This window comes from Rhamphochromis longiceps, linkage group LG2, assembly GCF_057381845.1.
Source record: "Rhamphochromis longiceps isolate RC_006_pf linkage group LG2, R_longiceps_female_GT1.1, whole genome shotgun sequence".
In the NCBI taxonomy this organism is placed as follows: Eukaryota; Metazoa; Chordata; class Actinopteri; order Cichliformes; family Cichlidae; genus Rhamphochromis; species Rhamphochromis longiceps.
Window position 1 is genome coordinate 34378930 of NC_140558.1, and position 15237 is coordinate 34394166.

The window sequence follows — 15237 nt, forward strand, 5'->3', positions numbered from 1 at the left end:
AATTGTATCTAGAACGTTCGGCCCGCAAATCAAATGCTCTTCAGTTCAGTTGTGTTCTGTGAACGAAGAACACAAGATGTGTTATATGATGAGCCTGTGTATAGGTTATGTGCCTGAGGTAAACGAATGACATTTTATCACATGTGTGTAGACATTTCTTGTTTGCCACTATATACACTCGTTAATTGTTTGTAGTTACAAACTGATTATAAAATGGTTACTGGGGAGGTACTTGTTACTGTTCTTCATGCACAAGTGCTATGATGTTAATTGTCATCAGTAAATCGTGAAACACTATTTTTTTTTCTTTTAGTTAGCGATTTCTCGTAGTTTTGGTGTTTTCAATTAGCTTGTGTTTTGAAACACCAATTCAACGTTTATTTAACGATAAGTGAACATGACTTGTGTTTTCAGACATCGACAAACATATTTAATCACCTAGTGTAAGGATAAAAGGCAACTCGTGGTGTCGCTGTTGGCTGATAGCACACTGACACACACACCACTCCACCCACTGCTACTACACAGATGTCGACTGTAATTCCCTGAGAACCAGTTACGTTTGCAGACATGTTTCTCCGTGTTTCATCGTGATATTACACTTTGGATTGTTGAATCGTTTACGAATCACGTTGTTGTTTTTGCTCTGGAAAGTGCATCAGAAGCACTGCGGTCACGTTTTTGTATCAGGATGGGAGACAAAGGATTTTCAGGGTTAAGACTGATTCTCCGGTCTGCTTTGTTTGTTGTAACGCTGCGCCTGGTTTATGGGGACCTGAGTTACTCTATTCCAGAAGAAATGAAACGAGACTATGTCATTGGAAACGTCGCGAAGGACCTCAGTGTTAATTTTGGAACCTTAGCTTCACGACAAGCCCGTGTTGATTTTGAAGGATCTCGGAAAAGGTACTGTGAAATTAATATGAGAACCGGAGATTTGATCACATCGGAGAGAATTGACAGGGAAAGCCTTTGCGGGAAGAAACCTTCTTGTGTTCTAAAAGTAGATCTGGTGTTAGAAAATCCTTTGGAGCTTCACCATGTAAGTCTGCATATTCAAGATGTGAACGACAATGCACCGCAATTTAACGAAAATTTGATAAGAATGGAAATAAGGGAGTCAGCAGAGAAGGGTAACCGCTTCTCAATTGAAGAGGCCCATGACGCAGATATTGGTCAAAATGATGTGCAAAGATACAGCCTACATAAGAACGACAACTTTATTCTGGCTGTTGATAGCAATAGAGTTGAACTTGTTCTACAGAATAAACTTGATCGAGAGAAACAAAAGGAGATTAATTTACTCCTCACAGCTTTGGACGGTGGATCTCCTCAGAGATCCGGTACCGTAGCCATACACGTCACTGTGCTGGATGCTAATGATAACGCCCCAGAGTTCAGCCAGGCCGTTTATAAAGCCAGTCTGCCTGAAAACTCTCCTTTAGATACAACAGTGATTAAAGTCAGTGCCACAGATGCAGACGAAGGAGTGAATGGAGATGTAGCATATCAGTTTGGCCATGTGTCTGACAACGACATAAATGTATTTTCCATTGATTCCAAAACGGGAGAAATTAAAGTAACTGGTGTAATTGACTATGAAGAAAGAAGTTTTTTTGAAATGAGGGTAAAAGCCAAAGATGGTTTAGGACTAACATCTTATGCTAGAGTTTTAATAGATGTGACTGATGTAAATGATAATACACCATTTATATACCTGAAGACACTGTCAAATCCCATACCTGAGAATGTGCCACCTGGTACAGAGGTGGGCATCATTAACGTGCAGGACAGAGACTCTGAATATAATGGACAGGTCCGCTGCTCCATTCAGCAGGGTGTCCCCTTTAAGTTGGTTCCTTCTATTAAAAACTATTATTCTCTGGTGACCACAGGGAAACTGGACCGTGAACTAGTGTCTGATTACAACATTACAATCACTGCCACTGACGAGGGCTCTCCACCACTGTCCTCTTCTAAAAGTGTTCAGTTATCTGTAGCTGACATCAACGACAACCCACCTGTGTTTGATAAGCAGTCGTACAGCGCATATGTGAGTGAGAATAACAAACCTGGCTCCACTTTATGTTCCGTTAGTGCTCGAGACCCCGACTGGAGACAGAACGGTACAGTGGTTTATTCTCTGTTAGCTGGTGAGGTGAACGGTGCCCCGGTGTCCTCCTATCTGTCTGTGAACGGAGACACGGGTGTGATCCATGCTGTGAGGTCGTTTGATTATGAACAGTTCAGGAGTTTTAAAGTCCACGTGATGGCCAGAGACAACGGTTCTCCTCCACTCAGCAGCAACGTGACCGTGAGTGTGTTCATCTCAGATGTGAATGACAACTCTCCTCAGATCCTCTACCCCTCCCCAGAGGGCAACTCCTTCATGACCGAGCTGGTCCCCAAAGCTGCACACGGAGGCTCTCTGGTGTCCAAAGTGATCGCGGTGGACGCGGACTCCGGACAGAACGCCTGGCTGTCCTATCATATATTCAAATCCACTGATCCGGGACTTTTTACCATTGGTGTCCACAGCGGAGAGATCAGGACACAGCGAGACATTTCTGAATCTGACAGCATGAAACAGAACCTTGTAGTGGCAGTGAAAGATAACGGACAGCCCTCTCTGTCTGCCACCTGTTCCATGTATTTACTAATTTCTGATAACTTGGCGGAGGTGCCAGAACTGAAAGATCTGTCTTATGATGAGAAGAATTCCAAACTGACCTCTTATCTGATCATCGCGCTGGTGTCTATGTCTACGTTTTTTCTGACTTTCATCATCATCATCCTGGGTTTGAGGTTTTGTCGCAGGAGAAAGCCCAGACTGTTGTTTGACGGAGCAGTTGCCATCCCCAGCGGTTATCTCCCTCCTAATTACGCAGATGTTGATGGCACAGGAACTTTACGCAGCACTTACAATTATGATGCATACCTGACCACAGGTTCAAGAACCAGTGACTTTAAGTTTGTGACATCATACAATGACAACACGCTGCCTGCTGACCAGACTCTGAAGAAAAGTCCATCAGACTTTGCTGATGCGTTTGAAGATCTCGAAACTCCAATAGAGGTAGGATGCTGAAATAACTGGGTTATCAAAATCGCAGTGTTTTGTTATGTCTTTAAGTTTTTACATTTATAGTATTGTCTTTGAAGTCCATCAGATTTTGCTGATGCATTTGAAGAATCAGATGCGTCTCTAGAGGTATGACTTACTTACTGGCGTTAAATTTATAAATCTGTTGGGGATAAATTTGCACCTTAACCAATCAAACTTTCTTGTATAGATATTCGGAATCTTTTTTAGGTTTTTAATTCCATATATTTTATTTCATTTAATATTAATGAAAGCAGTCATATTGTAGTCAGATACTGCCTTAGTAGAAACAGTGTCCTTAAATCTATTTTTATGTCACTATAATGCATTTTAATTTTCTCTTCTGAACTATGAACTTCAGCACGTGTATTAGAAGCTGCAATTCATTACACAATAGAAAGATTTAGGCGAATGATAATTAAGAAAAAAACATTCGGCTATAGAAATGGAAAAAGAATTGACTTTATTTGTCAGGTTTTACTTTTTCCAAGTCCAGAATTAGAAATGAACTTTTCCCATTTCAAAAGATGTATTAACCATATAATGCCAGAGAGAGACTCCAAAGTGATGGAGTCTTTCTCTGGCATTATACTGTTAATAGAAGTTAGTAATAGATATCAAAAGCACAAAATTCTATGCAGAAGATATTGCTGATATATGAACTATCATAATTCAGATTGACATGTTAAAGTTCAAATTGCTGTTTGTTTGGTTTTCTTAGGTTCTTAACTCAACAAATTAAAAAACAACAAAGTAACAAACACTCACCTTTCCATGGACTTCATAACCTTCCACCAGGTTGAAAAAGTGTCATCACCCTGTCCTTTAGAGATTCACTTACAGTGCAAGAATGCTTGTTGTTTTTAAAATCTACGGTATTATTCAGATGGTAATTCTCAATAGTAATCATGGGTTATTTCCTTTCCAATGAGGTTACATTTGCCCGTACTGATAAATGGACCCTCACGAATTAGGAAAACACTTGATTAAGCTCAATATTGTCATTCATTTTATTTCTCTGATGAATATTTGCCCTGGCTTGTGATTTGTGGATGATATTTAAAGCTTCTTAAGTTGATTTTTCATGTTTTTATACTTCTTACTCTACCCGAAGATTAGTGCTTATGTTTGTATTTACTTTACTTATGCATTTTCCATTTTTTTAGGGAGAATGCGCACCAGTGAAATGGTAATTGAACGTGGACGTTACTGGGACTACTAATTTTCTTTAGTAATTAATGTTTTTACCAGTCGAAAAATGTTGCCTACCCAGATCGGTATTAAAATATAAATTGACAATACATTTAGCTGTAACCCCCCCCCCCCCCCCCTTTTTTTTTTAAGAAGTGTGCTGTGTGTGCTGTGGTCATAAAGGAAATCAATGCGTTGTCTGCAAGTTAAATATTTCACGTGCAGACAACGCATATGAACTCAGAGGGTCGCTGTTTACCAGCAGTGGAAACATACCTCCATCCATAGCTCTTGGTTTGTTAGTGTTAATGCAGTCTTGTCATTGTCAAACTGTCCCTTTGGGTGTGCTTTTGTCCACCATTCTCTGGAAATATTTTCGATTATAACTGATGTGAAAAGAGCGCACTTGTTGTCGCACTGATACAGTTTGGACTGTTAAACGTTTTCGAGTGTTTTTCTTTGTATTTTTTGTCCAAAGATGGCACACAGTAGAAATTCGGTGGCGGGCCTGCTATACAGCTTTGCTTTCTTTCTTCAATCCTTTCTCTTCGGCTATGGAGATGTGAGCTATTCTTTTCCCGAGGAAATGAAGACCGGATCTGTCATAGGAAATGTAGCAAGGGACCTCGGACTGAACGTGGGGGAATTATCTGTTCGAAAGGCCCGCATTGACAGCGATCTGAACCGTAAACGGTATTGTGACATAAATCCAAGCACTGGCGATTTAATTGTAGCTGAGAGGATTGATAGAGAGGCTCTTTGTGGCGAAAAGGCATCTTGCATCCTCAAATCTGAATTGGTCTTAGAGGCGCCACTTGTGTTACATCGAATTTCATTACAAATACAAGATATCAATGACAATCAACCTGTTTTTGCGAAAGACGAAATAAAAATAGAAATCAATGAATTGGCTGTAAAGGGATCCCGTTTCCGTATTTTGGAAGCACACGATCTCGATATTGGACAAAACGCTGTTCAAAGATATGTGTTGCAGACTAACAGTTATCTAGTGCTGAAAATGCAGACTAAATTAGATGGAGGCAGATTTGCTGAACTAGTGTTGCAAAAGGAATTGGATCGCGAGGAACAGCGGGAATTCCGATTACTGCTTACTGCATTGGATGGGGGCAGTCCTAAAAGAAGTGGCACGACTACCGTGCATGTAATTGTCTTAGACGCTAACGATAACGCTCCGGTTTTTAGTCAACCTGTGTATAAAGCCAGTCTTCCTGAAAATTCTCCTTTATATACTGTAGTGGTTAAAGTGGCTGCAACTGATGCAGATGAAGGTCTAAATGGTAAGGTGACTTATGAGCTAAGTCGTATATCAGAGACTGGCAGAAGAGCATTTGATTTAAATCACATCACAGGAGAAATAAAGGTAATCGGACCTTTGGATTTTGAAGAAGAGTCCGTTTATGAAATGCGTGTAGATGCTAAAGACGGATATGGTCTTACCTCAGACTCAAAAGTAATAATTGAGCTGTCAGATGTAAATGACAACCCACCTGGGATTAGTTTAAAATCACTATCTAACTCCATACCCGAGAACGCGTCACCTGGTACAGAGGTGGGAATCATTAACGTGCAGGACAAAGACTCTGGGAATAACGGACAGGTCCGCTGCTCCATCCAGCAGGGTGTCCCCTTTAAGTTGGTTCCGTCTATTAAAAACTATTATTCTCTGGTCACCACGGGACAACTGGACCGCGAACTAGTGTCTGATTACAACATTACAATCACTGCCACTGACGAGGGCTCTCCACCTCTGTCCTCTTCTAAAAGTGTTCAGTTATCTGTAGCTGACATCAACGACAACCCACCTGTGTTCGAGGAACAGTCGTACAGCGCATATGTGAGTGAGAATAACAAACCGGGCTCCACTTTATGTTCCGTTAGTGCTCGAGACCCCGACTGGAGACAGAACGGTACAGTGGTTTATTCTCTGTTAGCTGGTGAGGTGAACGGTGCCCCGGTGTCCTCCTATCTGTCTGTGAACGGAGACACGGGTGTGATCCACGCTGTGAGGTCGTTTGATTATGAACAGTTCAGGAGTTTTAAAGTCCACGTGATGGCCAGAGACAATGGTTCTCCTCCACTCAGCAGCAACGTGACCGTGAGTGTGTTCATCTCAGATGTGAATGACAACTCTCCTCAGATCCTGTATCCCTCCCTGGAGGGCAACTCCTTCATGACCGAGCTGGTCCCCAAAGCTGCACACGGAGGCTCTCTGGTGTCCAAAGTGATCGCGGTGGACGCAGACTCAGGACAGAACGCCTGGCTGTCCTATCAAATAGTCAAATCCACTGATCCGGGACTTTTTACCATTGGTGTCCACAGCGGAGAGATCAGGACACACCGGGACATTTCTGAATCTGACAGCATGAAACAGAACCTTGTAGTGGCAGTGAAAGATAACGGACAGCCCTCTCTGTCTGCCACCTGTTCCATGTATTTACTAATTTCTGATAACTTGGCTGAGGTGCCAGAACTGAAGGATCTGTCTTATAATGAGAGCAATTCCAAACTGACCTCTTATCTGATCATCGCGCTGGTGTCTGTGTCTACGTTTTTTCTGACTTTCATCATCATCATCCTGGGTTTGAGGTTTTGTCGCAGGAGAAAGCCCAGACTGTTGTTTGACGGAGCAGTTGCCATCCCCAGCGGTTATCTCCCTCCTAATTACGCAGATGTTGATGGCACAGGAACTTTACGCAGCACTTACAATTATGACGCGTACCTGACCACGGGATCTAGAACCAGTGACTTTAAGTTTGTGACATCGTACAATGACAACACGCTGCCTGCTGACCAGACTCTGAAGAAAAGTCCATCAGACTTTGCTGAAATGTTTGATAATCCAGATGAGTCTGTAGAGGTAGGACATGTTTTTTTTTAAATAATCTAATTTAACGTTGCAGTGTAATGTTATGCACTTCAGCTACTTTCTTCTCAGTTTTTAAACCTTTTAGAGGTGTTGATTCATAGGAAGGCATTCACTGGCACGCATTTTCTTGATATTCCTTTTTTTGGCACAGCCCTTTTGAAGTGACTGATGTGCACGTTTTGTTTCCAAATGTCACTAGTTATGCAGTTATTTTACTGGCTTTTGCCATTTTAAAAAGATATTAAATGATTAAAAAATATTTTACGATTATTACTTGTCTGCAACTTGTTGAATTATAACTTTAGTCATGTTTAAGTGAAAATTGTCAGTCATCACAAATTGACATTCTGAAATACTGAGTGGTCAATAACATTTATCAATTTAATTATCAGTTAATTCTCTGTAGGACAGTGTGCCTAATACGTCCATTGCTTGCTGTTAGATGTGAAGTTCCACTAGTCAGTTTGATATTTTGAATGTAATTCGTGTAATCACGAGCTCGTTAAACTTGTACTTATGCTACAGATAAAATGTTTTTAAAAATAATTTTAGTACATTTATAGAAACTGTTGTTAAGTGATGTTTACTAACTACGTTTAACACACGGCACATTTACTTAATTAATGGAAAAATAAACAAATTCTCTCTCAAATTTCAAGACCACTTAGAATATTGATTAATTTTGTCCGTGTAAATTGTGTGTCTACTGCAAACGCCTATTAGAGGTTGTAGTTCCAGGCGTTTTTTAATCATCAAACAATAGACTAAATGAAATTATTATTCTTTTATTCTTCGTTAAAAATTTCTTTCACTCATTTTCTATGCCCTATGATTAAACACCCTGTTTTTTTCTTTTGCGGGACTTTAGATTCTCCAATAAATATTTGTTTTTTAAAAATATAGAACTAGTGTTATTTTAATGTGTTTTTAGAAAAGTCCATCATGTTGTCACTTTCAGAAAATTTAAATGAGGGAAGTATGTATGTCTTTTCTTCACCCTTTAAGCGCTGTCTGTGGTGCTGAATGAAACTTTGTGCTTTTTTGTACTTTAACACAAAATCAAAGTCCAAACTTGCAGGAAAAATCGGTTTCTTTTGTGAATTAAAATTGGCAACAAAACGATTACGGTGGTCGTTGTGGCTGTAACTGTGGCATTTTATACTAGCTTATAACATGTTTATTTGTAATATCTCAAATTAACTCACAGCGTCGCTGCTCACTAGCAGATGTGAAGAGGTTCAATTCCCCACCCACTACCAACGAAGATATTAGTCTAAAACTAGAGCTACCATTGTTGTAGTCGCGGTATACGCTGTTTTGTTATTACTTTGTGTAATATTCCCAGCGGAAGGGGCATTTTTGTATTCGTGTCATTTTGGGTGAAAAAATGGCCCTAAAAAGACAAGCCTCGCTCTGTTTTGTGTTCGGTTTTGCTCTGTTTTTCGAGATAACCGCTGCGGACCTCAGCTATTCTGCACCGGAGGAGATGAGACCGGGATCCATTGTTGGGAATATTGCCAAGGATCTCGGCCTGGAAGTAGCAAAATTGTTCACTCGTAAAGCCCGGATTGATACAGAGGAAAACTACCAGCATTACTGCGACATTGACCTCAAGACTGGAAATTTTGTCATCAGGGAGAAGATTGACAGGGAGGAGCTGTGCGGGGAGAGGCTTTCGTGCATGCTTAAATTTGAATTAGTCGTGGAGAGCCCTTTGGAGCTGCACCGTATTTCACTGCTTATTCTGGATGTAAACGACAATTCACCAGTTTTCCCCAAAGATACAGTTAAGTTGGAAATAAGAGAATCAGCAGTTAAAGGAGCTCGATACCGCGTCAATGAAGCACATGATGTAGATATTGGGCAGAACGCAGTCAAAGAATACAGTTTACAAAAGAATGACCATTTTGTTTTATCTGTTCGAGAAGATGCTGATGGGACTAAGAGCATCGAGCTGGTGCTAGATAAAGAGCTAGACCGCGAAAAGGAGCACGATTTAAATTTCATCCTGACTGCAGTCGATGGTGGAAATCCACAGAGGTCAGGAAGTGCCGTTATACACGTTACTGTGTTGGATGCTAACGATAACGCGCCAGTGTTTGACCAGGCCGTTTACAAAGCCAATCTACCTGAAAATTCAAATCTTAACACTTTAGTTGTAATTGTAAGCGCAACTGATGCAGATGAAGGAGTGAACGGAGAGGTGTCGTACGAATTTAATCGCATCACAGAAAGAGCTAAAAGGGTTTTTTCACTGGACAGTAAAACAGGAGAGATAAAGGTCACAGGAATGCTTGATTTTGAGACAAATTCAAAATATGAGATGCGTATAGAGGCCAAAGATGGTTATGGGCTTTCATCCGACGCTAAAGTAATGATCGATATCACCGATGTTAATGACAATGCACCAGTAATATATATAAAGTCACTAATGAACCCCCCTGCAGAGAACGTGCCGCCTGGTACAGAGGTGGGCATCATTAACGTGCAGGACAAAGACTCTGAGTATAATGGACAGGTCCGCTGCTCCATCCAGCAGGGTGTCCCCTTTAAGTTGGTTCCGTCTATTAAAAACTATTATTCTCTGGTGAGCACAGGACAACTAGACCGCGAACTAGTGTCTGATTACAACATTACAATCACTGCCACTGACGAGGGCTCTCCACCTCTGTCCTCTTCTAAATGTGTTCAGTTATCTGTAGCTGACATCAACGACAACCCACCTGTGTTTGAGGAACAATCGTACAGCGCATATGTGAGTGAGAATAACAAACCTGGCTCCACTTTATGTTCCGTTAGTGCTCGAGACCCCGACTGGAGACAGAACGGTACAGTGGTTTATTCTCTGTTAGCTGGTGAGGTGAACGGTGCCCCGGTGTCCTCCTATCTGTCTGTGAACGGAGACACGGGTGTGATCCACGCTGTGAGGTCGTTTGATTATGAACAGTTCAGGAGCTTCAAAGTCCACGTGATGGCCAGAGACAATGGTTCTCCTCCTCTCAGCAGCAACGTGACCGTGAGTGTGTTCATCTCAGATGTGAATGACAACTCTCCTCAGATCCTGTACCCCTCCCCGGAGGGCAACTCCTTCATGACCGAGCTGGTCCCCAAAGCTGCACACGGAGGCTCTCTGGTGTCCAAAGTGATCGCGGTGGACGCGGACTCCGGACAGAACGCTTGGCTGTCCTATCAAATAGTCAAATCCACTGATCCGGGACTTTTTACTATTGGTGTCCACAGCGGAGAGATCAGGACACAGCGGGACATTTCTGAATCTGACAGCATGAAACAGAACCTTGTAGTGGCAGTGAAAGATAACGGACAGCCCTCTCTGTCTGCCACCTGTTCCATGTATTTACTTATTTCTGATAACTTGGCTGAGGTGCCAGAACTGAAGGATCTGTCTTATAATGAGAGCAATTCCAAACTGACCTCTTATCTGATCATCGCGCTGGTGTCTGTGTCTACGTTTTTTCTGACTTTCATCATCATCATCCTGGGTTTGAGGTTTTGTCGCAGGAGAAAGCCCAGACTGTTGTTTGACGGAGCAGTTGCCATCCCCAGCGGTTATCTCCCTCCTAATTACGCAGATGTTGATGGCACAGGAACTTTACGCAGCACTTACAATTATGACGCGTACCTGACCACGGGATCTAGAACCAGTGACTTTAAGTTTGTGACATCGTACAATGACAACACGCTGCCTGCTGACCAGACTCTGAAGAAAAGTCCATCAGACTTTGCTGAAATGTTTGATAATCCAGATGAGTCTGTAGAGGTAGGACATGTTTTTTTTTTAAAATAATCTAATTTAACGTTGCAGTGTAATGTTATGCACTTCAGCTACTTTCTTCTCAGTTTTTAAACCTTTTAGAGGTGTTGATTCATAGGAAGGCATTCACTGGCACGCATTTTCTTGATATTCCTTTTTTTGGCACAGCCCTTTTGAAGTGACTGATGTGCACGTTTTGTTTCCAAATGTCACTAGTTATGCAGTTATTTTACTGGCTTTTGCCATTTTAAAAAGATATTAAATGATTAAAAAATATTTTACGATTATTACTTGTCTGCAACTTGTTGAATTATAACTTTAGTCATGTTTAAGTGAAAATTGTCAGTCATCACAAATTGACATTCTGAAATACTGAGTGGTCAATAACATTTATCAATTTAATTATCAGTTAATTCTCTGTAGGACAGTGTGCCTAATAAGTCCATTGCTTGCTGTTAGATGTGAAGTTCCACTAGTCAGTTTGATATTTTGAATGTAATTCGTGTAATCACGAGCTCGTTAAACTTGTACTTATGCTACAGATAAAATGTTTTTAAAAATAATTTTAGTACATTTATAGAAACTGTTGTTAAGTGATGTTTACTAACTACGTTTAACACACGGCACATTTAGTTAATTAATGGAAAAATAAACAAATTATCTCTCAAATTTCAAGACCACTTAGAATAATGATTAATTTTGTCCGTGTAAATTGTGTGTCTACTGCAAACGCCTATTAGATGTTGTAGTTCCAGGCGTTTTTTAATCATCAAACAATAGACTAAATGAAATTATTATTCTTTTATTCTTCGTTAAAAATTTCTTTCACTCATTTTCTATGCCCTATGATTAAACATCCTGTTTTTTTCTTTTGCGGGACTTTAGATTCTCCAATAAATATTTGTTTTTTAAAAACATAGGACTAGTGTTATTTTAATGTGTTTTTAGAAAAGTCCATCATGTTGTCACTTTCAGAAAATTTAAATGAGGGAAGTATGTATGTCTTTTCCTCACCCTTGAAGCGCTGTCTGTGGTGCTGAATGAAACTTTGTGCTTTTTTGTACTTTAACACAAAATCAAAGTCCAAACTTGCAGGAAAAATCGGTTTCTTTTGTGAATTAAAATTGGCAACAAAACGATTACGGTGGTCGTTGTGGCTGTAACTGTGGCATTTTATACTAGCTTATAACATGTTTATTTGTAATATCTCAAATTAACTCACAGCGTCGCTGCTCACTAGCAGATGTGAAGAGGTTCAATTCCCCACCCACTACCAACGAAGATATTAGTCTAAAACTAGAGCTACCATTGTTGTAGTCGCGGTATACGCTGTTTTGTTATTACTTTGTGTAATATTCCCAGCGGAAGGGGCATTTTTGTATTCGTGTCATTTTGGGTGAAAAAATGGCCCTAAAAAGACAAGCCTCGCTCTGTTTTGTGTTCGGTTTTGCTCTGTTTTTCGAGATAACCGCTGCGGACCTCAGCTATTCTGCACCGGAGGAGATGAGACCGGGATCCATTGTTGGGAATATTGCCAAGGATCTCGGCCTGGAAGTAGCAAAATTGTTCACTCGTAAAGCCCGGATTGATACAGAGGAAAACTACCAGCATTACTGCGACATTGACCTCAAGACTGGAAATTTTGTCATCAGGGAGAAGATTGACAGGGAGGAGCTGTGCGGGGAGAGGCTTTCGTGCATGCTTAAATTTGAATTAGTCGTGGAGAGCCCTTTGGAGCTGCACCGTATTTCACTGCTTATTCTGGATGTAAACGACAATTCACCAGTTTTCCCCAAAGATACAGTTAAGTTGGAAATAAGAGAATCAGCAGATAAAGGAGCTCGATACCGCGTCAATGAAGCACATGATGTAGATATTGGGCAGAACGCAGTCAAAGAATACAGTTTACAAAAGAATGACCATTTTGTTTTATCTGTTCGAGAAGATGCTGATGGGACTAAGAGCATCGAGCTGGTGCTAGATAAAGAGCTAGACCGCGAAAAGGAGCACGATTTAAATTTCATCCTGACTGCAGTCGATGGTGGAAATCCACAGAGGTCAGGAAGTGCCGTTATACACGTTACTGTGTTGGATGCTAACGATAACGCGCCAGTGTTTGACCAGGCCGTTTACAAAGCCAATCTACCTGAAGATTCAAATCTTAACACTTTAGTTGTAATTGTAAGCGCAATTGATGCAGATGAAGGAGTGAACGGAGAGGTGTCGTACGAATTTAATCGCATCACAGAAAAAGCTAAAAGGGTTTTTTCACTGGACAGTAAAACAGGAGAGATAAAGGTCACAGGAATGCTTGATTTTGAGACAAATTCAAAATATGAGATGCGTATAGAGGCCAAAGATGGTTATGGGCTTTCATCCGACGCTAAAGTAATGATCGATATCACCGATGTTAATGACAATGCACCAGTAATATATATAAAGTCACTAATGAACCCCCCTGCAGAGAACGTGCCGCCTGGTACAGAGGTGGGCATCATTAACGTGCAGGACAAAGACTCTGAGTATAACGGACAGGTCCGCTGCTCCATCCAGCAGGGTGTCCCCTTTAAGTTGGTTCCGTCTATTAAAAACTATTATTCTCTGGTGACCACAGGACAACTAGACCGCGAACTAGTGTCTGATTACAACATTACAATCACTGCCACTGACGAGGGCTCTCCACCTCTGTCCTCTTCTAAATGTGTTCAGTTATCTGTAGCTGACATCAACGACAACCCACCTGTGTTTGAGGAACAATCGTACAGCGCATATGTGAGTGAGAATAACAAACCGGGTTCCACTTTATGTTCCGTTAGTGCTCGAGACCCCGACTGGAGACAGAACGGTACAGTGGTTTATTCTCTGTTAGCTAGTGAGGTGAACGGTGCCCCGGTGTCCTCCTATCTGTCTGTGAACGGAGACACGGGTGTGATCCACGCTGTGAGGTCGTTTGATTATGAACAGTTCAGGAGCTTCAAAGTCCACGTGATGGCCAGAGACAACGGTTCTCCTCCTCTCAGCAACAACGTGACCGTGAGTGTGTTCATCTCAGATGTGAATGACAACTCTCCTCAGATCCTGTACCCCTCCCCGGAGGGCAACTCCTTCATGACCGAGCTGGTCCCCAAAGCTGCACACGGAGGCTCTCTGGTGTCCAAAGTGATCGCGGTGGACGCGGACTCCGGACAGAACGCCTGGTTGTCCTATCAAATAGTCAAATCCACTGATCCGGGACTTTTTACTATTGGTGTCCACAGCGGAGAGATCAGGACACAGCGGGACATTTCTGAATCTGACAGCACGAAACAGAACCTTGTAGTGGCAGTGAAAGATAACGGACAGCCCTCTCTGTCTGCCACCTGTTCCATGTATTTACTTATTTCTGATAACTTGGCTGAGGTACCAGAACTGAAGGATCTGTCTTATAATGAGAGCAATTCCAAACTGACCTCTTATCTGATCATCGCGTTGGCGTCTGTGTCCACATTTTTCCTGACTTTCATCATCATCATCCTGGGTTTGAGGTTTTGTCGCAGGAGAAAGCCAAGATTGTTGTTTGATGGAGCAGTTGCCATCCCCAGCGGTTATCTCCCTCCTAATTACGCAGATGTTGATGGCACAGGAACTTTACGCAGCACTTACAATTATGACGCGTACCTGACCACAGGTTCAAGAACCAGTGATTTTAAGTTTGTGACATCATACAATGACAACACGCTGCCCGCTGATCAGACTCTGAAGAAAAGTCCATCAGATTTTCTCGAGGCGTTAGGGGAGTTGGACGACCCTCCCCAGGTAAGAAAAGACTGAAATAAGCTTCTTTTTGAGAAACGTGTGATGTCAATCTCTACATGATATTTGCCAATTTCGAGCAACCGTCTATTTCAGTTACATTTTTTTAAATGCTATTATATCAAATGTTCTTAACTAACATTCATCAAAGGCAAATGTTTAGTTAACACCCCATTCACAATTAACTTGCCAGAACATATTGTCAGAAAATACTCAACGATTATTATTATATTTTTAATCTTCTTATCTATCAGATCAGTTTTCTTTTAGGTGTTGTTGCTCCAGTGGCATCAATTTACTGTTTTATCTAATAACTTAGTATGTTATATGTCAATTAGAAATAGTGGAATTATATTGTTTTGTCTTCCTAATATTTTTCTCATTGAAAGATGAAAAAGTTGAACTGTCTACTTACTTTTTAGAACCCCATCCCTTCTTTAAGACGTTACTTGTTTTCCTTTCAGCAATGGTTCATCTTCAGATTAATTATTA

General features: G+C 41.2%; 4 protein-coding genes across 6 annotated transcripts in view; all 4 read left to right on the forward strand.

Moving 5' to 3' along the window:
* The window catches only part of LOC146677678 (protocadherin gamma-C5-like), a 285476-nt gene that overhangs the window by 14608 nt on the left and 255631 nt on the right, over positions 1 to 15237 (forward strand). The window contains exon 1 of one of the 3 annotated variants that reach the window (XM_085424979.1): positions 8453 to 10959. The exons of 1 other annotated variant lie outside the window; for it this stretch is intronic. In XM_085424979.1, coding sequence (XP_085281105.1) covers positions 8569 to 10959 — 2391 coding nt within the window. In that variant the 5' untranslated portion in view covers positions 8453 to 8568. Of the gene's footprint in view, positions 1 to 8452; positions 10960 to 15237 lie in introns of those variants that run through there. One more of the 3 variants, XM_085425142.1, reaches the window with a different exon arrangement.
* LOC146677681 (protocadherin gamma-A11-like) lies at positions 598 to 3088 on the forward strand. Its single transcript, XM_085383385.1, has one exon. The coding sequence runs from the start codon at positions 692 to 694 to the stop codon at positions 3086 to 3088; it is 2397 nt and encodes a 798-aa protein (XP_085239511.1). The 5' UTR covers positions 598 to 691.
* Positions 4648 to 7889, forward strand: LOC146677682 (protocadherin beta-15-like). Its single transcript, XM_085425288.1, has one exon. It carries the CDS (start codon positions 4773 to 4775, stop codon positions 7191 to 7193), a length of 2421 nt encoding a protein of 806 aa, XP_085281414.1. The 5' UTR covers positions 4648 to 4772; the 3' UTR covers positions 7194 to 7889.
* On the forward strand, positions 12001 to 15085 carry LOC146677683 (protocadherin gamma-A11-like). Its single transcript, XM_085425310.1, has one exon. It carries the CDS (start codon positions 12358 to 12360, stop codon positions 14761 to 14763), a length of 2406 nt encoding a protein of 801 aa, XP_085281436.1. The 5' UTR covers positions 12001 to 12357; the 3' UTR covers positions 14764 to 15085.